The sequence below is a fragment of the Tasmannia lanceolata genome, unplaced genomic scaffold, assembly GCF_043159265.1.
Source record: "Tasmannia lanceolata isolate RefF3 unplaced genomic scaffold, GAP_Taslan_0.1 ptg000018l, whole genome shotgun sequence".
Classification (NCBI taxonomy): domain Eukaryota; kingdom Viridiplantae; phylum Streptophyta; class Magnoliopsida; order Canellales; family Winteraceae; genus Tasmannia; species Tasmannia lanceolata.
This window is the reverse complement of record NW_027518695.1, coordinates 10,445,828-10,468,961: the sequence shown is the minus strand read 5'-3', so window position 1 is coordinate 10,468,961 and position 23,134 is coordinate 10,445,828. Positions and strand designations below refer to the sequence as shown.

Here is a 23,134-nt window from a genome sequence, read left to right as displayed (position 1 = left end):
GAGCCAAAGCCATGATTGTCCCTACAGCAAAGCCAAAACACTGCACTGATAGCGATTAAAATAAAGTCGTAGGCTCATTGGCAAGCAAAAAATCATGGTATTGTTAATAAATTATAGAACACTTGATGGCGAAACAGAGTTACCAGATAGCAGATACAGAAGAGTGACAACAACCAGCAGATTGAAATGCCGAAAGATCAAAAAAATGATGCTACATACACGTATCAGGTGAGAGAAAAAAATTGAGAGAGTGATTGATTCAAACCGAAGGAAGGGAGCTTTGTCGTTTCAGGTCTGCTTCATCTGGTGGCTTTGAGACTGGGCTTGCTGGAGCTGTGATGGGGGTGGCCACATCCTTTGCGGAGCGTAGTGTGGGGTTGGTGTGGACGGTTTTAGATGATGGAATGGGGGGTAGGGCGGAGAGGAGGACAGTAGTGGGGACCTCAAAGCCTGGCGGTGGGGTCGGGACAGGAAGAGCATCTGCAACTTGCTGGGTAATTGGGATGGGGCCTACCTCCGTGACCTCTTCGATGCCCTCGTCCAAGTAGACAACATCTTGCATGGTGAGCTGGTGATATTCAACAATCTCCCTCAAGAACCTGTTTTCACGTGCGTAGATGGAGTTCTCATTTGCCAGACGGGCCTTCTCAGCCAACAAGGTCTCTAGTTGGAGGCGTATCTGCCATGGATTTCAGAATTTCTGAGCACATTGGTTTATAGTAATTTAAAGGCGTAGTAACATAATATATACTGAACACACACAAATACATACATATACAGGCTGCTGATATCTGCACGACTGTGTCTTGATAATAGGGTGAACAAACCTAGTTTTACACTTTCTGATTGACTGCAAAGAACTTTTTGGGAATCGTAATGGCCTTTGGCAGCTGGTTAAACAAAAGACCATGTTTTGATAATGGGGCGAACTCATCTTGTTTTACACTTTATGATCGGCTGCTGAGAGTATTTTGGGAATTGTAATAGCCTTTGACAGCTGGTTAAACTTATGTAAAACAAGGTGAGTTTGCCCCATTCTTAAAACATGATCGTGCGGATATCACTCTTCTATATACTGACAATAAGCCTTTCATTTTTGAAACTAGACTTGGTTTAGCTGAGTTCATAGCAGACCAGTGAGTGTTTGAGCAAGGCTGTGCACAATTCATAATAGATCAACAGTAGGACCCTAGAATCAGTTTGTGTTTCAGCTGGGGCCCATGTTTTATAAAAGGCCAGAGGAAACCAAGTGGGACTCAGTTGAGTTTCGAGTATACCAATGAGCCTTTGACATTGCAACAATGCGAACACCAATGGACATTCTTCAAATATTACATTTATTTTTCAACAATGTTAAATACTGACAAAATTTCTCAAACCACCCAAACCCAAGGCTAAGACTCCACATATATAAGTATATAATAAAATAAACGTTACATATCTACATGTAAACATATTTACTTATTCCAGTGTTTTTTTTATGTCAGGGTGCTATGCAACCTATGCATCTTTATGAAGTCTGAACCAACCAAACCCATGCCAATGTCATATTATGCATCAAGAAACAGGCACATACAATTTTTTTACATGCATGTATGCATGTACAATTGTGCACACACACTGAAGGATACGCCAGAGCATGTCCGAAGAATGTACCATATTTTTTTTTTCTTCTTAATATGCTAAAGTTGGCTCGTCCCTATTTAACATTATCCATGATTTCATTCACGAATCATCTTAAAAAAAGAATATCAAGCAGATGACATACTAAGATTCAACACTAAGAAAGCATTTGATAAATTGAAAAGAATACAAACCAGATCGTCATCTTCTGGAGAATCTCCCTTCTCTTGACTCTCTCTGAGAATTTTGTTCTCCTCCTCAAGCTGCGCACATCGCTGCTTTGCAAAAGCCAGGTCTGCTTTGACTGTTTTTAGCTCTCGCAGAAGAAGCTTGGCTTTGGCAGCCATCGCGTTCGCAACCTGAAATCCAATTGGATGCCCATAGTCATACATTTCACCAATGCCCGAAATAGAACATAAGAAACTCTGATTTTATAAAAAAAACTAGGCACGATCAATGTATAACTCAAATAGTTTCCCATAAAATAAGGGGAGTTTTGAACTGGCTCAGCAGAGCCAAAAATGAAAATCAAGAGCTCGAGTAGATTTTTTTTAATACTGGATTCATTTATTTTGGTCCCTGCACAAATTCTTCCCTCTTCGGATAGCTACAGTGGACACTTATTGACAAAGTGTAAGAGATATTGCATTTAAGACTGGGTCCAAGCGTTTTGGTCATTTCAAGAATGCTTTCATGTTTGAAAATTCGAGGTGCCTCTAGTCAGTGTTTTAAGAACTCAAACTTGGAAAAGCCTTCCAATCTCCAATTTCAAATAGGTCGATTTTGTAAAAGAACTCTTTTTTTTTTTTTTTTGAAAGAAAACTTTTTTTTTCAAGAACTCGGTAACACAACTATGTCAGTTAATGGAAAAACTAATAGGGTGTGTGTGGATTCTGTGGAATTGGATGAAGGATTACCAGGAGAATGAAGAGAATAGAAAGGGAATATGAAGTTCCTTTGAATCTATTCAGAGTACGAAGGGTTAATTTCAAGATATTTTAAACAACTTATAAAACATGTTCAAAATTCCTAACTTCATGCTCCCATTGCTAGGTTCCTGGCCAAACTGATCAATTTGGCCAAGCACCAAATCCGAGAGCTGAGGTTGTGAACATTTGTTTCGGGCAGTACACGAGGATTTCAATGAATATGTCAAAAAAGAAAACCGGACAACATATGCAAAAGACTATCACTATATGATCCAGTGATACACATTTGCCACCTTACGTCGCGAGATGCCTTCAATTGAGTTTCTTGGTCTGTTTGCATCTGGGGTGGTTGCCGTAGGCCAGATATATCAGTGGCTTGATTTTGTGTATTGGAACCAGTAGCTCCTTTTCTCCTGATCTGCAATTTGCGAGTTTCTGAGATGATGTTGTGTGTCCTAGTCTCCATTTTTGTCAGACCTCCCTGTAAAAACGTTAACTGCAATGAAGCTTCACCAGACCAGAGAGATTGCATGGTTTCTATTTTCTGTTTGCAGGAAACTGAATGCGTAGCATTGGGTTCTGTCTAAAAAAGTGTAAGATTTTAAGCACACACACACACACACACACACACACACACACACATATATATATATATATATATATATATATATATATATATATATATAGAGAGAGAGAGAGAGAGAGAGAGAGAGAGAGAGATGCATCCTGGGTGCATTATATTACTGTGCTTCCTCATATTTATCTTTCTCATGGGACCAACCATGATTGATCTAAGCCATTCATGTGATAGATCAGACCTCACCTTAGATGGTTCAATGGCAACCAATTGTTATGATTAGGTGATCCTAATTATGCGATCATGATCCGTAAAAGAGACAGTACAAAATATAAACATGCAATGATCCAGATTCAACAGCAAAAAATCCATTGAAGACATGGTTAAAATGGGTGATTTTGGGGCTATGTCCAATTTAAGGTGAACCACGCCATGCAAATAGTTCATATCAATCAATGTGGACCCATGTGCATGCCATAGCTAGGAAGCATCGCAATGTGTGTGTACATACTTGCATACATATATACATGAAGTACCACGGAAAGAAGGCACATTATCGATCCAATTAATTTAATTAATACACTCTGCTTATAGTAGAAAGTGATGCATATGATTTAAACAGGTGATTTTTTTTTTGAATGGCTAGACTGGTGAAAATTTTTAAGTTGTTCCATTAAGAAACTCTAAAAGAAACTTACCTCGAAGGCATTTCCAATGGTACCACCAATGTAATTAAGGGAAGAAGTGAATGCATCTAAACCTTTCTGAAATGTCGGACTTTCATTCTTCCGGTACGCCGCCTCAGGTGACCGGTGTGACTGATGATACTGCAATAAGAAAATGAAATCTAATAAAAAAAAGTACATAGAATGTGATGCTATTTCCCACAATGAAATACCTGCATCAGGTTGAGCCCAGGTTTAGAATTTTGAACTCAATTTAAACTTCATGATAGTCCAAGTCCGATCGACTAAAACTTGATTGCATACTCAATTAAGTTTTTTTATACTAAAAGGCTTAATTAAACACTAATTAAATCTCACCTGTCCGCCTATTGATGTTTCAAGCATCTGGGGTGTAGGTGATTCAAATTGCTTGGCAACATTATCATCCTCGAGAATTGATTTGGCTTTCCTAGCGAGAATGCCCCAAAATCCATCTTTTGACTCATTTAGAGTTTTCATCGATGTATACTCATATGCTGTAGAATCCTACATTGACATGCATCACAACAACATTAACAAAAACAAATCCAAGCGAACAAAATTTCTTTTGGTAATTCATGGAATTTAAAACATCAAGAAAAGAAATAATCCTACATTGACATGCATCATAACAAAACCAACAGAAAAAAAAAATCCAAGTGAACAAAATTTCTTTAGGTAATTCATAGAATTTAAAATATCAAGAAAAGAAACTAAATGTTTCGTGACCAAATATTTCTCTCCCCCCCATCGAAATGCATACCAATACCGAAACGCATATTGAAACCAAAATCGTAAATGCATTGTTGCATGTTATATCAATATCTTTTACATAATTATATAGTATATATTGCATGTGAAATGTAGTGTATGTATTAGGTATAAATATTTATATAAATCACATGTGAAATCGAGTATGTACTGAATTATCAAACATGCATGACAACACATGTTACTAGGTGTTCAATGTTGTTAAACCATTATAGGTTATTTCTTTTTGGTTATGTGATGGGCTTTTAGTGTGTATTTGTGCTTATTCTAGCACGTCCTGAAGTCTCATCTTAAATGTCCATCTTGTATGTGTTTCCATATGCTTCCGTGATTTTACAAGATTTCGACCAATTTTCATCCGAAACTGACATGTTTCTATTTCTGTCATGACTGAAACGCATACTAGAACTGAAACCTAAAACGTCGACAATCAAAGAAAATCTAGGGTGAAAGCTTCCAATAACAACAGGGATGTCCAAGTAAGAGCTTTGGAAAAAAAATTTAGTGCAACGAATACCGACTGTGTCGTGAGAGTCCACTTAAATATTTGCTCATTTGCCTCACTCCTCTGGGAGGATGTTTTCACTATAAATTAGGAGACTACAATCACTTATAATAAGACCACATTGCTTCAAAAAAGCCCAATTTTACAAATTTAGACTTTGGGGGCTTACAATTTTTAGAATATGAGAGTTCTACGCTTAGTCCTTCAATCTGCTTCATCAATCTGAATTTGAACCATTCCACTTTTATAATCAAAATAGAAACACAGAAACGAATTTGACATTGCGTAGAACTAAAAATAATGGTTTTAAATTGTCACCAAAAGCAAAAGGTATATCGAAACAAAAATCATAAGTGTATTATAGGTGTACTATATCAGTATATGTTACATTATGACAATTATATGAATTGCATGTGAAATGTGATATGTCCTGAATTATCAAACATACGCGACAAAGCATGTTACTAGGTGTTCGATGTTATCAAACCACAATGGATGACTTTCTTGCTTATGTGGTTAGTTTCTAAGTGTGTATTTGTGATTATTCCATCATTTTCTGAAGTTTTTTTTTTTTTTGTTTTGTTTAAATGGTAGCATTTTCTGAAGTTTCATCTTAAAATTCTACCATTTGCATATGTTCCATACATTTCCGTGATTTTACATGATTTCTATCGAAATTTCCAACCGAAATTGAAACGATTCCATTTCTGTGACTATCAAAACCGAAACTAAAATTTGAAATCTTGCTAAAAGCTAATCGTCATTTACATACTCGATTACGAGACGTTGAGTTTCAACATGAGCCCTCAAATCTCGAGCTTTCATAACAACCTGCTTTTTTTGGTAGGTCAGCTGGGATCGAACCTGCGTCCTCAAGGTTGAGATACAAAACCTCAGCCATTGGGCTATAGAGCCAACCCCATTTCATAACAACATGCTTGAATTCAATATACACGTCTATCACACATATTTCAACAGATTTTGTGCATTTTTACTAGTTCTCAAAAATCATATGTTCATGAAACTAGATCCCAACCATATCTATCTTGTTTATGGTGCAGATATCAAGCATTTTCATCATTTTTAATGAAAAAATATTTAAAAATAAAAAGGAAAAAGTTTACTGAAAATAGAAGACAAAATCAACTGATTCATTCCAACCATAAACAAAACGCTCTCTCCGTATCAATTCCACTCCGTATAACAAGTACCTCTGTACCTATTCAAAGCAGCATTTCAAGATCTAACCCCAGCAGTCTTCCGTTTCAAAAATAAAATCAGACAAACAATAAAATTTCGCTATTTTCAATACATTGCATCATTTAGCTAACGCTCATTAAGAAAACCGCGTAATTCCCACCGATTCAACTGAAAAAACCACAGCTTCAACCATTTCTACGGATCCATCACACAAATCCCCCCCAAATCAATCACCGATCATCTCAAAACCCTAAATTCGCCACTGATTCGAGCAAAAAATGAATCGATCCGTTCATTAAAAAATAAAAGAAGAAAAATACCTAGGATCGATAAAAAAAACTGACCTGACGAGGAGATTGAGAGAATCTCGTTCGATTCGAATCTCTGTAAGGGGAAGAAAGAGCAGATTCTCCATAAGCAGAGGAGAAGGATGAATCACGGTGAGCGGATGAAGCTCGGATCGCTTGTGCAGCGAGAGAGGAAGATGAAGAATCTTCAGAAGGAGATCGAAAATCGTCTGTTGCGAATGTAGAAACCCTAGAAATACTGTGTTTTCTTCTATATGCCATTGGAAGAGAGATGGAGAGATCGAGAGAGAGGAACTGAAAAATTCGTTTTAACGAACTCTTTCTTTACATGGAGAGAGACAGGAGCTTAAGTGGCCCTAAAATCCCCATCAAATTCCGTAAATTTGGCACGTTTGTTTTGTTCCTTCTTCAAGGGGTGGTTTTGGATTGATCGGACGATCCTCAGCTCTCGATCTTATCATGTCTCATTCATCATCAGTATACACGTGCTACAACTGTGGATGGAGAACGTCTAGGCAGACAATATTCACAAGGGTTTTGCTAACGAGTGCCCTAAGTTAGGGCACTTGTTAAGGTGCTTTGGAAAAGAAAATTCACAAGAGAAACCAAAAAACATCTATAGAAGTCTCAAACAATACCGTTGAGATCAATTCTGGGTTGATTTTTGGGAATTTGGATTGAGCTTTTGCCATAAAATGGGTCAGGGTCCGATTATTCTAATACGTTTATTCAGCAAAAGCTCAATCTGACCGGACCAAAGTTGCACCCCTATGGACATACAGGGACACCTATGAACTTGTAAAATATTAGGCGGTGTTGCCACCCCAAAATCCAGGCCGCATCCAGAATGGGCTCAAGCCCGTTGCGTTGCAGGAATCCCACCTCCATGAAAGAGGGAGAAAGATCATGGGCGCACACCACACCCTCCATTCCTCCATTCTCGCTTGGTCATCCCTAAGATTAATCCCCCACAATTGTAACTGCCGCCCAATCCGCGACACACCAACACCATCATGGGCATAATGGACGCAGTGGACATCATGTGCCTCCCCTCCTATAAAAAGGAACCCCCACACTCAAAGGTAGTCATCATCTTCATCTTCCCATGAACGTTCAATCTCTCTTTTTCCATGAATTAGTCTTGCTCAAATACTGTTGATGCTGATTTCTGACTTGAGCGTCAGAGGGTGCTCCCGAAGTCTACACTTCAGGGCCTTCTGACGTTGATTTCTGTTAGCGTAGGCACCCACAGATTGGAGCTCTACCTACCCAGACAGTCGGACTCGTCAACGATGCTCATCCGACACCCATGTACGAATTTTGGCTCCAATGCCGAATTGACATCTCTAGGATAAATAAGGGATTTGCTAGGCAATTTCACGGGAAGATATTTCGCGGCCGGCTTATGCACACGAGAACAATCACATATGTTGACTTTTTGGCAGATTTTGTCTTATTCATTTAATTCAACTGGATGTTGTTCTCGTGTGCATAAGCCGACCGTGAAATGGCTTCCCGAGAAATTGCCTAGCAAATCAGGTGCATAAACCAAGAAGTACGCGTGTAACTTCAGAGAACTTTAGGAGCTAAATATATCAATCTTCAATTGTTAAAGTACAACAATTAGTCTCTAAATAGATTGGCATATGAAAATTAATCAATATGCGCTAGAAAAGTCATTTAGATTTAACCTTTGGAAAAATCAAACAAGAAACCTAAAATTCTTCTTAAACATGCATTGATCACACCAATCAATAACAATTATATAAATAAGACAATAACAATATAACAATATGAGATCTTATCTCAGTCTAAAATAAAGAAAAGAAATGGAAAATCTAGGACCCAAATAACCTCTATCCAGGCCAAACATTCCCAATAGGCATATGGTTGATTGCTAAAGAGGTACCGAGGAGTCACAGAATTGGGTATAGTGGGTTGAGAATATCAAAAGTCAGATCTTATCCGATAAGTAATCGCGTCTCCCGAAAATCTCATGTAAAGGAGGTCCAATAATGATGGTGCAGATGCCCGGAAGACCCAGACAATCTATGGAATAGCAGTCAACACCTCTAGGCCATGGCCAAAAGTAAAGATATGAAGTGGAAGTGATCGCGTAAACCGTTGGACAATGAGGTGTGAAAAGTGAATCAAGAAGGGAGTAAGGAAAGGAGGAAAATATGAGAGGAAGTGATTGTTATGAAGAACAACCCTTGAAAGAATCATATGGACTGTTGAAATAGGATGGGAGAAAAAGGACATCCAAGGGGTAGAGAGTAGGGGAAAAAGGAGGGAGAAAATAGGATTGAACTGGAAGCCAAGGCTGCAACAAGAGTTAAGAGGCTGGTTTTTTTTTGGGGAAACCGTGAGGTGGAGAAGAAAAGAAAGGAGGAAGAAGGAAGGAAGGAAGAAGAGAGAAAGAAGAAGGAAGGAAAGACGGAGAGGAGAAAGGAAGAGAGAAAAGGAGAGAAAGAGGAGGAAAGAAAGAAAAGGAGATAGAATTGAAAGGAAGAAAGGAAGAAGGAAGAGGTAAAAGAGAAGAACAAAAGAAGAAGAGTGCGGAGGAGGGAAGAAAAAAATCCTAACCTTGCATGGGTTTTTTTCTCCTCCTTGACTATTGTGTCAAAACGCAAGGAGGGGGCATCACACATCAACACTTATGGTTTTCTCTCTTCGTGGCCTCTGTATATAGAACTTAAGTGGTTTTAGAGGTGGGCCTACTCCAACGACCAATATGATATAAATAACTTAAGTCACTTAAGTTATTAGATTAATGACTTAAATGTCCCCACTTAATGATAAAACAAGAATCGACTACTTAAGTGTAATATGGGCGATATGTGTGATGGGTGGGCGGGAGGTGTTGTGGGCCTAGATGTGGATGATGTGAACAGCCCCACATCTAAGCTCTAAAATAACAATGCAATAAAAATATAAAGTCCTAGATAAATAGAAACTAAATTCCCGTAACATAGATGGTGATCAAGACATGATCATATCAATTCCCCACTTATAGGTTGTGGTTGAGGCATGTAAAATATAAGATTTTCTCTAGTGATCAGGATAAACATAGAAGGTGATTCATTATCTATCCTAACTATCTCATTGAGCTTAGTTGTCTCATCTAACACCCAAACAATCCAACGATCAGATTTTACAAGATCTTTTATTTGAATGATCGCCAATTTTATTAAAATAAAGACCGAGATGGTCTATTTACATAATAAGTGCCAATATAGCTACATAATAATTAGGGCGGAAAAGCATCATAAAGGGCTAGAGTCTCCTTAAAAGCACTCAGCCTAGCCATCTTATCTGCTTCCTTGTTAGCCGATCGACAAACATGATGAAAAGAAATGGCCAACGATCTGGTGTAAGCACTGATCTCATTGAAGTATGAGTCAAACCTCCAAGGATTTTTCAGAAACCCATGAAGCCTCTTGATTATATTAAGTGAGCCCCCTTCAATCACCACATCGTTTAGTTCATGTGACACCACCAACTTGATGCTCTGTTGAGTGGCTTGAACTTCTGCTTCCATCGCATCCATAACCCCAATGGGTCCCGCAAAAGCCCAAACGACCTTTCCTCTTTCATTCCTCAAAACCCCCGCTATTCCAGCTTGGCTCGGGTTGCCCATGCTAGAACTGTCAAAATTTAACTTTAAAGTTCCAGCTGGTGGAGTTCCCTACTTTTGAGACACAATTTTCTTCATTTCCGTCCCCATACAAATTTCCTTCCATCTCTCCCATAGATGATATGATGACATAAATGCAAAGGATGGCAAAGCCTTCACCCATGTAATCGTAAGAGCTACCACTTTCACATAAAGATATGCACACTCCTAGCACTACCTTTGAAACATATTTTACTAGATCTATAGATCCTAACTAGAAAAATGGGTGGCTCTAATTAATCCTCTACTAAAGGGATTATGGTCGGTACGGATACCCCCTGTGCCACAGGATTGTCTCAAAAGTTTATTTTGGTACATTCTTGTCAATTCAGTTGGTCAACTATGCTTAAAATTTTCTGAAAAAAAAACTCTTATTGATGATATGTGCAGTATTTGTGAGGTTAAATAAATTTTATCTCCTGTTAAAAAAAGCTCGCTTACTAGAATATAGAGAGAATTCTTTCCAGGTTTCTAGTTAAAAAACTTCTATCCGTTCTTGTGTTTGGCTGCACAAAAGTGAGGGTGGCTTACGAGGTTTTGATTGGCATTTGGGTGCCTTGCCAGCAAAAGTTCTTGTTTGGTTGCCAATATATCATTAAACTCCCTGAGATGTCTCATAATGGTCTATTTGGTTGCTTGAAGTTGGGTGGGAGATTAGTAGAAGTGGTCAAAGAGGAGAAGACAAGTATGGAAGATTGAGAGAAGAAAAGCAGAAGATAGGTACGTTGGTGTTTGGTTACGCGGCAATCCGTGAGAAGATTAGCGGAAGATATAGGGTGCCATTACCAAAATGAAGGGTGGAAGAAAGAGAAAAGGAGAAAAGAGAATAAGACAAGAACTTCTTTAGATCTTCTCCTCAAATTCCACCAAAATGGTAAGATTTGGGAGAAGATTACGGGGGAAAACATCTCCGCCATGTAGGCGCCACCAAGGATAAAAAGCAATAATGATGTCTAGAAGTTGTCTAGTAGTTAAAAGTCTAAATGACAACCAAACATGCTTTGGAGAGATCTTTGGAAGATATCAAGCTTTTGAAACTCCTACAATCCTCCCAAAATGAGCAACTAAACAGAGCATAAGTAATTATTACATGTTTGCAGAGGTGTCATTTTTGTCCCCTCCTTATAACTTTCTAGGTAGGAAAAAACAAGGGATTTGCGAAGGCATTTCCCAGATGGTATGTTGCAACTGACAGCATCCACCATGTGAATGAAGACAAAATCTGCTGAAAAGTGAGCCTATGTGGCTGCTGTCAATTGCAACAGACCATCCGCGAAATCCCTTCCGTGATGGACGCTACCAAATCCACCGTGGCTGACTTTTCATTAGATTATCATCATTCACGAGGTGGCTGATATCACATGCCATAGTCCCTGCTTGGATGATGCTCTCTCTTCTCCCTATACGGGACAGCCGCAACCTAAAACTACTTACCCCTATTCTCCGAAGTAATTCCATTCAAATCCGATGCTTGTCTCTCACTATTGACTACTCATTCCACCAGTCTTTGAATCTATGCCGACAGGTCAAAGATGACAAGTCCCATCAGCTTTCTAGCTGACTCATCAGATCAACCTGATCAACGGCTTTGATCACAGTACAAATGTCACGTATACGGTAAGGTTAGAAAATACCAAGTATTACGCCTCTCTCTCTCTCTCTCACTGAAAGTTGATTTAATGCTTGACGAGCCCTCTCTTTATGTAGAGTCTTTTGGACAGAACTCTTGTTAAAACCTCCTGAAAAAAGAACTTCTATTCCTCTCTCTCTCTACACTTCCCTTCTCACTTGCTCCACTTGTTTAGATCCTCAGTCACTTTCCTATCTCTGACTGCCTAACTCCCATGACGAAAATGACCTCTCTTCCCTCCCGTAATTTCTGCATCTCATAATTTATTATCATCTGGCTATTCTTCTACATGAGAGTTTCTCCTCTCTTTAGTCGCTTTTCATACCTTGTTTTCTTTGCAGGTTTGCGCGGTTGAGCGGGAAAGTGGGAATTAGGGTTTCCACAAGTGGAAGCCAGACAATCATAAATCAGTTCTCTGAGAAGGTTTTTGTTTTATAAAACTAGAAGTATTGCCAACAAGGAGAATAGAAAATAAGATACGTCTTTTTCTTTTTTCTTTTTTTCTGAGCGTTTGTTGTTTCTTATGAAATTGGGTGTTTTCTATTTTAATTTTGTTTTTGGGTTTGAGTTGGAGGGTTTGACATATATTTGGTTTTAGGGTTTGGCTTGTGTTTTTTTTTTTTTTTTTTTAAGTTTTTTCTTTATGGGTTTTGGAAAAGAGAGAAATGGCTCATCTTTGATAGTGTTTTTTTTTTTTTCGAATTATCTCATCTATTGTCGATCCTCTACCATCTCCTTTTTTTTTTTTTTTTTTAATTTTTTTGGTGATTGAAGAACTTGCTTTTTTTTATGTGCAGGCAAATTATTTTGCATGATTTATTATTATTATTATTATTTTTTGGTGATTACAGGGTCTACCAGGTTAGATCTAATCTTTGTAAGTGATTTCTTGATGATCTGGGTTTTTAATTAAAATGGGTTCTTTTTCTTTTTATATTTTTTGGGGTGGATTAGAACGGTATACCAAAATTAGGGTTACGTTCATAAACAGGTTCATCTTCTCACATTAAAGCTATACAGTGAGTTTTGAACTTTTGATTCTAAATAATTTAGGGTTGCGTTCATAAACAGGTTCATCTTCTCACATTAAATCTATACAGTCAGTTTTGATTCTAAATAATTTTGGGCATTTTTTTGATGAATAGTAGCTTATGGTTTTGAAATTCTTGATAGTGATGATGGTTAAAGAGATGTTTGGGTTGCCATTTCATGTAATTTCATCATTGAAAAATCTTTACAGAACTGTCTAGACATTGAGTAAGTTGAATTAATGTAGTTCAAGCTTTCTTTTAAAGCATTTGGGTTTATTGATGCATGGAAAATTTATTATTGTTATGTTGATTGCATGTAGAAATATATTTTGAGAAGCTTTCTTTGGGAATTTTTGGACTCAACCCCAAAAATGGAGGATAAAATTTATTTTTCACTTCTCCAAAAATGCAGGAACACTTTACTCTTAAGGGATAACCCCAATATAATTATTTGTTTTGTTGTTAGCATATCAAATTTTGCTTATTTTAAAAGTAATTTTTGTAACCATAGAAATGAAGTCTAAATATGGTGCAAATATGTCAAAAATTGCGGGTTCTCTTAGGCTTCCAACTATCCACAATTCCATCTATTTTTTTTGTAATTTATTTTGGGGTTCTCTCCTTTTCTTTTCCTACTCTTTTATTTCAGTAAAAAAACACTTTACCCTATTTTTCTTGGGTTTAGTCTCTCTCTCTCTCTCTCTCTCTCTCATATTTTTGCATTTTAGCTATTTTTGCATTGTGGGTTCTCTTATGGTTTTAGATTTAGGGTCATGGAAATTCTAGTGGAGTTTATGAATTATCTGGTGGTTTCAAGTGTCTTTTTTTTTTTCCAATTTTAAAACCAGTTTTGAGAGAACTTCCTTTAGTCCACTCATAGGTGGTTAGGGGTTGAATTAGCTGCCGACTCATTCATTCAAACACTCGGTAGAAAGCCAAGAGGCTACTTTGTGAATGTGTGAATGATGCGGGAGATAAACCCTCAGCTTTTTCCATCTGCGCTTGGACTGAAGGGAGTTCCCTTCTCAATTCTCATTCCTTCAAAACTATGTTCTTTTCTATTGTTAGAATTTATTAGATTTGGAAGATTATATTTGATGGGATTAGATTAAGTAACTAGGCTAAACTGGGTAATTAGGTTAGATTAGAATGTCTCCATCTTTATTTCTTTCCTCAAATCTCAATCAATGTTTCTCTTTCTATGTTAGAGTGTGTGGGATTAGAAGAGGCAAGCGAGAATCCACATGCCTAATCTACCTTGTTGTCTCATTTAACAGACTTACTAGATCTATTACCAAGATAATCCAACGGTGAATCTAACTCAATCCAACGGTGAGATCTCACACACTCTTATCATCTATTGATTTTGTTCTTATGTTCAAAGGTTGACAGAAGAAATTGAGTACTTCATTTTGATTTAGTGCCATTATATTTCATTCTTTTCAGTCTCCATTTCGATATTGAGTATTTATTTGTTTTGATCATTCAGTTGAATGGTATTTATTATCTTCTTGGGTTTAAAGTGCAATCACTTCTCTTATTATGAAAGGAGACATCCCTCTTCAAGGCTAGTAAACGGATTGCAATTAAGTATATTGTTATTAATAAGGTATATTGTTATTAATAATGACTATACTTTTATTTTGAATTGAAAGACCATAACTTTATTCATCTTATAAAAAAACGGAGGCCCAGTGCACGAGGCTCCCGTCATTGCAGGGTCTGGGGAGTGCTAGATGTACTCAGCCTTTGCCACTGCTTTGCAGAGAGGCTGTTTCTGTGACTTAAACCTAGCTATGACCACCATGTCACAATGGAGCAAACTTTATTCATCTTATATCATAGCAAAAACGCTGAAGAGTTCTTCTTCTTTTTTTAATTGTAGTTAGAGGGATCTTTGAACATATCATTCCAAAAACAGAGAGAGATATCTTTGCACATTTTATCTCAGGTGGGGAAAAACTACAATTGCAAGTACATTATTCAGATCAACTAGTTAGTTTATTTATTTTCCCTTGGAAGTTTCTTCCCATTGGTTATGAATTTTGATTTTTACCTTTTTTCTAACCTGTACTCTTGTACATTAATTAATTATTATCTAATATCAAATGCAATGCATCATCTCAACAATATTTCTTCCTTTTTCTTTATATTGAGTTTCAATTCCAATTAGGTATGTAAATACTTGATGATTATTCTTCCTTGGGACGCAAAATCCTATTTTTGGCAAGTGCATGGTGTTGTTAAATATAATGCACTTAGTAGATAACATCCCTTTAATTTTCTGATCTGTTGCAAATCTTTCAGGATTATAAGAGCATGAAATGCAATTCAGTTTTATCTACCAACACAGTGGTTTGGGTAAGGACTGCCCTTTATCGATGTAGATAGAAATAGAGAAGTGTATTAGAAATTCATATGGTTCCCAGACAAATCCCATACTATATTAACATAACAAAATGTATGTCATAGACATATGCGTGGCTTATTTATGGAATTTCTTGTAAGGGAAATGATATCAGCACAACCATATTTTAGTAATTTCATAGACCCAAATTGTCTGTTCTTTTTTAATTGGCCTGTTGGAGCTTTTTGGGACCTGCGACAACCTTTTGACAGCTCTTTAAATGCTAAAAGACAAGATGCATTAGTGGAAATATCAAAACATGGTTGTGCTGATAACAAAACTTGGTTGCCCTGAAAGGTCAGAATAGCCACACTACCCACCTCGAAGTCTGTGAGTTCACTTGATAACTACAGTAAAATAAGCATCACTTTTCTTCTTTTGCGAGTCTGAGAAATTATTAAATTCGCTTTGATTTGTAGTGTAAGTACAAGTACTGTTCTCAAAAGATTATTTAAATGACTAAAATCTTCTTTTTCGGTCGAGTGATGTGAAAGTACAGTACATCTGATTTAATTATTTTTTGGGTTTGGAGTCTTTCCCCCTAATTTGTTTTTTTCCTTTACATCTGAATTATCAAATAGGGTTTGGAATGATTATTATATTGAGATTAGAGAGATCACCTGTTTTATTTTTTGAAATTTAAATTAGGGTTTGGCTGAGTATGGGATTTGCCAATTGCCAAATATGGATACTGTGGTTTAGTTACCTGAGTGCATGGTTTATAATTTCGGTTTCAGTACCGGTTTCGGAACCTTGAAATTCCTAAATTTTGTCCGAAATTTTGTTACATATTTAAAAAAAAAAGTTTACATTTTCCTCGAAATTCTGAAATTTCAGGCCGAAATTTGGTGAAGGCCAAAATTCAAAATTTCGCCAAATTTCGGTTGGTGCACCATCGATTGGGACTGAAACAAAGTATTCCTCCTCCGAGGATGAGTCGGATCAGAAAGTTGGTGAAGAAGATCACCCCCAACAGAAGAAAACAATGCTCCTCCATCAAAGAAAACCAGAATCCCCAAAGGTTCAGAAGTTGAGGAAGAGCCAAAGAGCAAGAATATTTAGTCAGAAGATTAAAGACGTCTTGGATAACTAGGGTCTTAATCGCCAATGAGTGTGGGGACTGACTCTAGAGTTCACGTGTATTCTCTCTTGTTTTGAGTTTTGTTATCAAGGGTATTATGTCCTTGGTTGTTCTGCCCCCTCCTTAGACATTGTTCTAAGGTCTGGGGAGTGGTCTTATTTCCTTCGTTTGGTTGCACAAAAGCTCGGCAGCGGTCGGAATTTAGTTTCGATTTGGCATGCCATTCCATTTTGGTTGCTAAAATAGCATTGGACTCTCTTGGATGTCTCCCATGTAATAATTGCTTGTGTGGTGATGTGGATTCCTTGTCTCTTCTTAAAGCAAATCATTTCAAAACTAAAGAATTTTGGTTGAATTTTCTAAGGAATGATGCTCTCTTTCTCACTCTTCCCTCTATCCCTATATTGGTAATGAATGCTTCACTATTCTCCCAAGTAATTCTAGAGAAATCAAAATGCTTGTCTTCATCCTTTTGGCTTCTTATTCCATTACTTTCTAAGCCACCCCGAGCAAGCAAACGAGGCGTAGGGAAGTGATATATCTGCCCCTTTTCATTAATTGGGGCTCCCACCTGCAGTTTACGTTGGCAATTAAATACGTTGAATCCTTCCCATGTGAAGTACAACAGCCCCTTTGCAGTCATAGTAGGCGTGGGTATATCACCTACCTTCATTTATTGTATCATCTCTCTTTAATCAATATTCTGGTAACGGTCTGCCTAACCCCAGCGAACCCATAAAAAAAAAAAAGAGAATCTAATTTGAATCAGAACTGGTTATTGGAATCAATTTCACATTTAGCCCATGGTTGAGAACCAAGGCTTTTTTACCTGAAATTTTAGTTTATCATGTGGAGGGTGGGAGGAGGTCGAGAAGTAGGGAAAAAATATGTTGGATTTGGATTGGAGTGCTCTTCTTTCTTTCAGCCTTTTCGTGTCCTCCTCACATAAGCCCTCTTAGGTCGGTCTCCCCCGTCCCATTCCTCCCTCACCATTGGGTAAGCTAATATTTTTATAGAAAAAAATAAATTCATGAGTGCCAAACGCAGCCTTAATTTTGAGTTCAATTATCATTTTTGGACTCAAAATAGGTTCTCACTGTCCAAACAAACAGGGCCTAAACAATTGGCAAACATATGGTCACGGTGGTAATGTATCAACTTCTAAGCAATAGAAGTTTGTTCCACTATCAAAACATGGTCGTGCATTCATTACTAGTATTTTTAATTAACATTCAAGATTTGTTGGAATACTGATTAGGGCTGCACTCGGTTCGGTTTAGGGAGTATTTTTTAACCGAACCAATCACATCGGTTTAGAGAATCCAAACCGTAACCAAACCGATCGGGTGGTATAGCTGAACCAGACCGAACCGATTTTGACCGGTTAAGTCGGTTCGGTTCACGGTTTATCCGGTACAAATCTAAATAGTGCAGTTAAATATATTTATCTATAAAAAAAAAAGGTTTATCTATCCAAAATCAAGTAGATAACCTTGTAAAGAAGGGTATTACATCATTCGACAAGAAAGGATAAGTCTGTAAATTCCGCTCTTGAGAGCATTCATGTCAGATTGTAAGGAGGTGAGGGGCTCGTGAAAGTTACTAACCCTAAAAAAGCTAAATTGTAAACCATACTATCCCTAGCTTGTCCAAATTACAGGGAAGTGAAATCACTCGGGCCAATGATACTGTGCATCAAAGAGAAGAAGTTTCCAACGGAAAACTTGCAAGTAATTGCTGAACACATATGAGAAGGAAAAAAAAAGTAAAAGGAAAAATATAGTAAAAAAGAAAAAGAAAAAGAAAAAAGAAATTGCAAGTAATCTATGAATTTCGTCACAAATGCAAAATTAACAGATCTCTAACCATAATTGAGGGCTGTATAAAGGGAATGATATATTCACCTCTCCTTTTTCTTCTCTTGGACAGCCGCTCTAAATATTTAGGACTATTCTTTTTACACTTCTAAGGGGTGGTCTAAGGGGAAGGGGTGAATGTATTCTTTACTTTTGAATACATGGAATTGATATAGACACACCTTCCTTGTTTAAATCACCCCTCTTCCTTTGCAAATGATATTAACTCACCTTAGATTTGATAATGATACAAAATCAGTTCGTCATTTCCTCCATTTCTCAGCTCGGTTTGGTTAATTTTCGGATTAAAACTTTAAAACCATGAACCAAACCAATGGGATCGGTTTTGTAAAATTCTAAACCGTGACGAACCAAACCGAAAGGCTTGGTTCGGTTCGGTTTATCGGTTTGGCCGGTTTTTTGTGCAACCCTAATACTGATATCAACATTCAATCAAGAAAAGTGTAAAGCAAAGCAGAATACTGTCATTTTCAGCTGTGTTTTTTTAGAGGAAAATCATAAGTAGCTACAAGTACAAAATTACAATCCAAAATTGCTAGCCACCTTCGCATAAGCTACTTGGTGCCTGTCACTTGCATGTGATGACAGCCGCATATGTTGACTTTTGCTTTGTTCATTTAGTTCATCTACATGGCTGTCATCACATGCAAAAGACGGGGTGCGAAGTAGCTTCTGCGAAGGTGGCTAGCAAATCCCTATTTAGCATGGAAAGTTAGTTTAACCGGCGTGAATGAGGAGAGGGTGAGAAGTGGCTGTAAAATAAGGAAAAATAAAATGTATTTTAAGTGGATTTTTTTTTCCTCAATTAGGATCATTAGATCGTTGTGATTTCTGTGGGGTTAGCTCATCTAGTAGTACGTGTAGCATAAGGACCCTTTTGAGTTTGGGCCAAACTCGCAAATATGCCCAGCCTCATGTGGCCCAGCCTTATGTATAACCTGCTCCCCCACTGGTAGTGCCTATTTATGGACTGTTCACATCAACTGACTGTATGGCTGATTTATGGTGCTGATGTGCGTCAAACCCATCTTGAATTTTCGTACCGGAGCAGAGAGCTCCAAATTTCATCACTTCAAAATCCACCAAACATTATTTGAACTGATGGATCTGATCTTCCAGGTGGATTGGTTTCTGAAGGATTGTTGCAGTTAGCCCTTTTGACTAGGCAAGTTTTTCTTTCCTTTTTTTTATCACACTATCTACTGTCTTTGTTGAAACAAGTTTAGTTTAACTTGGGCCATTGCCATCTGAATTAGCTTTCATTTTATGTGAAGACATTTCCGGCGTAAAATGTTACAACCTGCCGCGAAGCATTTTGGTCAATTTACAGACGGGGCTGATGTTAATTTGTCTCATGTTTCCAGAGATGCTAATGAGGTAGCCGACCCATATAGAGAAACTTTATATGGGGCTGTTTGGACATGTGGATTTTAAGATCTTGGATTTCCTCAAAATCATGAATGGGAGACGAGAGAAGAAGAAAACCGTCCGTCGTTTTCTATTTCTCGCCCTTAATCCAATCCAACCGTTGGATCCCACATATTCTAACAGCTATGCCTGTTTTCGATTCTTAAAATAAAGCAGGAAAGAAAAAGAAAATAAAGGTGTTGCCATTAAATAATGTCCATTGTTTAACAGGAAATAGTAAGTTTTTCTAGGGGTGTAAACGGGTCGAATTCGGAGCGGATATGGCTATATCCGAATTCGATTACAGTATACACTATCCGAATTCGGATTCGGATTCGGATTCTACGGATATTTAATATCTATTACCGAATTCGTATCCGTCGGATATTGTTCGAATTCGGATATTATCAGTATCCGTTTATCCGGTAAATTCGAACATTTTATTGCAGCACTTTATCTTTTTTCTCCTACTTACTCGAATGAATTTTTCAAATCCTAAAACTAGACCTCTACATTCTCTTCACAAAATTAACTTTCAAACCCTAAAATATATGAGATCCTCTTCTTCATTTTAAAACAAAGGCAGAGAGGGAGGCGATGGGGATGGGGATGTATGATAGTGTTGGTAGTGGTCTTTGGGTTTTTTTTTTTTTTTTTTTTGTATATGATGGAATGGGTTTGGACTATTTTTATTTTTATTTTTATTTTTCTAAAAAGAACATTCACTTTTCTTATAGAAACAAAAGATAGTGTGTCATTACTAAAAATAAATATTAATGATATTATTAATAATAAATAAAAATGATTTACTTCTCGGATTCGGATGTTAAAGGGATCGGATATACCATTTACCAGATTCGCGTCCGCTAAGAGCCGGATATCTCATAAACGGATTCGGATAATATCCGCTTGAAACGGATTCGGATAATATTCGCTTTAAACGGATTCGGATGCGGACGGTAATCGAATTTCCAAATATCCATTTACACCCCTAAGTTTTCCATTAAATAGTCCCTTTATTTCAACTCAATTATCTTGGTGCTAAGGGTAAGAAAGGTGACCACCGCGCCATTACCATTAAAACAGCGACTAATTTAAACCATAGTAGAGGCTTGCCCAAGACAAGGATGCTGGTTACTGAGGAGAGATGGTATCATAACTTACATCTTTTTACTCACTTCCACTGCTTTTCCTTGAGCTCATACTCTTGTCTAATCTTTCGCTTTTCGGCTTCTAAAAGCTGCAATTTCTCAATGTTGAACTCCTGCAGAGAGAGAGAGACATTTGTATGAAGACAATCACTAACATGCTAGAGATTTCCGGTGATTACTACCACAAAATCAGAGGTCACTCCAATGTGGACCACTTCCAAAATTTAAAAAAAAAATGTTTTCATGAATGACCCGGCGAAATCATTCCATACGAAATTAAAAAGTAGCTTTCAACAGTGTGGCATGCTAACCAAGATCCTTCTATACATAATTACCCTGTATGTCGTGACATCCCAATGGGGAACTTCCCTATACAAATTTTTGGACTCAGTGGCAATATAACATTCAAGAATGGTAATCAAGACCCATCTATACATAATTACCCTGTATGTTCCAATGCCGTGACATCCAATGGGGAACTTTGATATATAAATTTTTGGACATAGTGGCAATAAAATATTCAAGAAGTTCCATACATTTCAAACTATTGAGAATGATTCAAATCCCTCAACCAGCAAGTCTCAATAGTTTGCCAATACAAAGTGGCAACCCAGGATACAGTGCAGGAAGAACTCCCAACTAAATCCAAAAGCTTTTGCTAACCAGTTAAGTAGTTTCAGAATTCACACAAAGATGTCGCAATGTCCAAAAAAATTAATCTGTATGATCCACATTGTGTAACTACTACTAGTCCTAATTCCATGAGACTCCCTCAACATTAGTCGATTGGTTAATGTCATCCCCTGAGGTTTCAACAGACTACTGAATGAGATTGTTAACATTTATGATCACCCAAATACTTTAAAATATGTAATGTACCCTTATATCCTACAAACACATAAATAAGAATACAGAGGCAAAGCGGCAATATAATCTTGTCCTTGACAAGTTGTTATAAAGTGTAAAAGCAGAGTAACTCTCATGTTATTGCTTTGACAGTCATGAGTTAGGTAGATCACATCAAAAGAGTGATGTAAACGTCCATAGCTATGAATTTACGAGTTGATCCTACATCAACAAGTCGAGAAATACAAATTAATGATAATTAATCCATTATATTGGGATAAAAACAGCATTCAGCAAAGGGATTTGCCAGGGACCATTGCAGAAGGCATTTCGCGGATGGTCTTCAGCCACAGAGGCTCACTTTTTAACAGATTTTGTCATCATTCACGAGGTGGAGCCGACAGACCTTATGTGAAATACCGAAATGCCTTCTGCCATGGTGAAGAAAGAAAGAAGCACCAGTATCAAACTAGAGTAAAAAACAGGCATTTTCACAAAAACATGTGAAAATGAAAAATAAAAATAAAAAAAATTCAAAGTAAATCACTAAAAGACAACAAACCAACTTTAATACAAAACACCCATTAGAATAAAAAATGAGATATGATAAATGCGCCCCTTTTCATTACTTGGGACACCCAGCTACGGTGTATCTATGATTGCAAAGGTGCTGATGTACTTCACATTTGAAGGATGAAGTGACCTGATTGCCACGTACAATGCAGCTCCCTGGGTGTCCCAAGTAATGAAAAGGGGCGCATTTATCATTTCCCTAAAAGTGACAACAAAAAAGAAATACAAGCAGGAAATTGCTAGAGTCCAAAAGTGAAACTGTGTGGCTGGTCTGACATGCACAGACCATCTGTCAAATGCCTTTTGCGATGGGCCCTAGCAATTCCCATACAGGCCATTGTATACATAAAAGTAAAATGAGATGGAATTTGGATACCTCTTCGGCAGATAAGGAGATCTCGTTGGCTTTCTCATCTGCTTCCTGTCGTTTGAATCTCACCATTTGATGGATCTGTTTCGAGACATCTGAGTCGTTCATCTTTCCTCACTTCAAAAATCACCCTTCTCTTTGTCCTCCTCTTCCTTTCTTTTAACTTTTCCTTTTGCTCGGTTTATATGCGATTTCGAACAGAGAGAGTGGCAAAATGCACGAATGGATGAAAAGGATGGGTGATTGGGAATGAGGGACATGTGGAGAGAACTCATAAGAGGTAGCTGAAAGAGAATTCTTAGGATGAAGATCCTCAGATACTTCCATGTGTACGTTTACAGCATTTGAGTCCGTTGGTCATTATTCAAATCCATATCCGATGGTTCGAAATAATGTCAAATTTGCCCCTAACAGAGTTAAGGGTGCTTGGAAGTTGAAAGTTGAAACCTTACTGTCAGTGTTTTGATA

At 37.5% G+C, this 23,134-nt stretch overlaps 2 protein-coding genes and 1 long non-coding RNA gene across 5 annotated transcripts; 1 reads left to right on the top strand and 2 right to left on the bottom strand.

The window, feature by feature from the left end:
- Positions 1-77: 77 nt before the first annotated feature.
- LOC143851105 (uncharacterized) lies at positions 78-7,006 on the bottom strand. Its single transcript, XM_077360433.1, has 6 exons — positions 6,654-7,006; positions 4,173-4,340; positions 3,828-3,956; positions 2,851-3,033; positions 1,818-1,982; positions 78-679 (listed from the first exon to the last, which is right to left on the bottom strand). Exons 1-6 carry the CDS (start codon positions 6,876-6,878, stop codon positions 260-262), a joined length of 1,290 nt encoding a protein of 429 aa, XP_077216548.1. The 5' UTR covers positions 6,879-7,006; the 3' UTR covers positions 78-259.
- Positions 7,007-9,867: 2,861 nt separating this feature from the next.
- LOC143850043 (uncharacterized) lies at positions 9,868-10,257 on the bottom strand. The gene has a single exon (XM_077359368.1). It carries the CDS (start codon positions 10,255-10,257, stop codon positions 9,868-9,870), a length of 390 nt encoding a protein of 129 aa, XP_077215483.1.
- Positions 10,258-12,014: 1,757 nt separating this feature from the next.
- Positions 12,015-16,809, top strand: LOC143851467 (uncharacterized). 3 transcript variants are annotated; one of them, XR_013236347.1, is made up of 3 exons: positions 12,015-12,165; positions 12,265-14,544; positions 14,644-16,809. It is a non-coding gene; the product is annotated as an uncharacterized LOC143851467 (long non-coding RNA). The 3 variants fall into 3 exon arrangements; XR_013236346.1 differs by having other exon boundaries at positions 12,265-15,315; positions 16,199-16,809; XR_013236345.1 differs by having other exon boundaries at positions 12,265-16,809.
- The last annotated feature ends 6,325 nt before the right edge of the window (positions 16,810-23,134 follow it).

Excerpts from the sequence above, each read along its gene's own strand:
- LOC143851105 (XM_077360433.1), bottom strand. The coding sequence starts at position 6,878 with ATGGCATATAGAAGAAAACACAGTATTTCTAGGGTTTCTACATTCGCA. Across the intron at positions 3,034-3,827 it reads CCATTGGAAATGCCTTCGAG|GGAGGTCTGACAAAAATGGA; the intron begins GTAAGTTTCTTT and ends ACGTTTTTACAG. Across the intron at positions 1,983-2,850 it reads AATTGAAGGCATCTCGCGAC|GTTGCGAACGCGATGGCTGC; the intron begins GTAAGGTGGCAA and ends ATTGGATTTCAG.
- LOC143850043 (XM_077359368.1), bottom strand. The coding sequence starts at position 10,257 with ATGGGCAACCCGAGCCAAGCTGGAATAGCGGGGGTTTTGAGGAATGAA.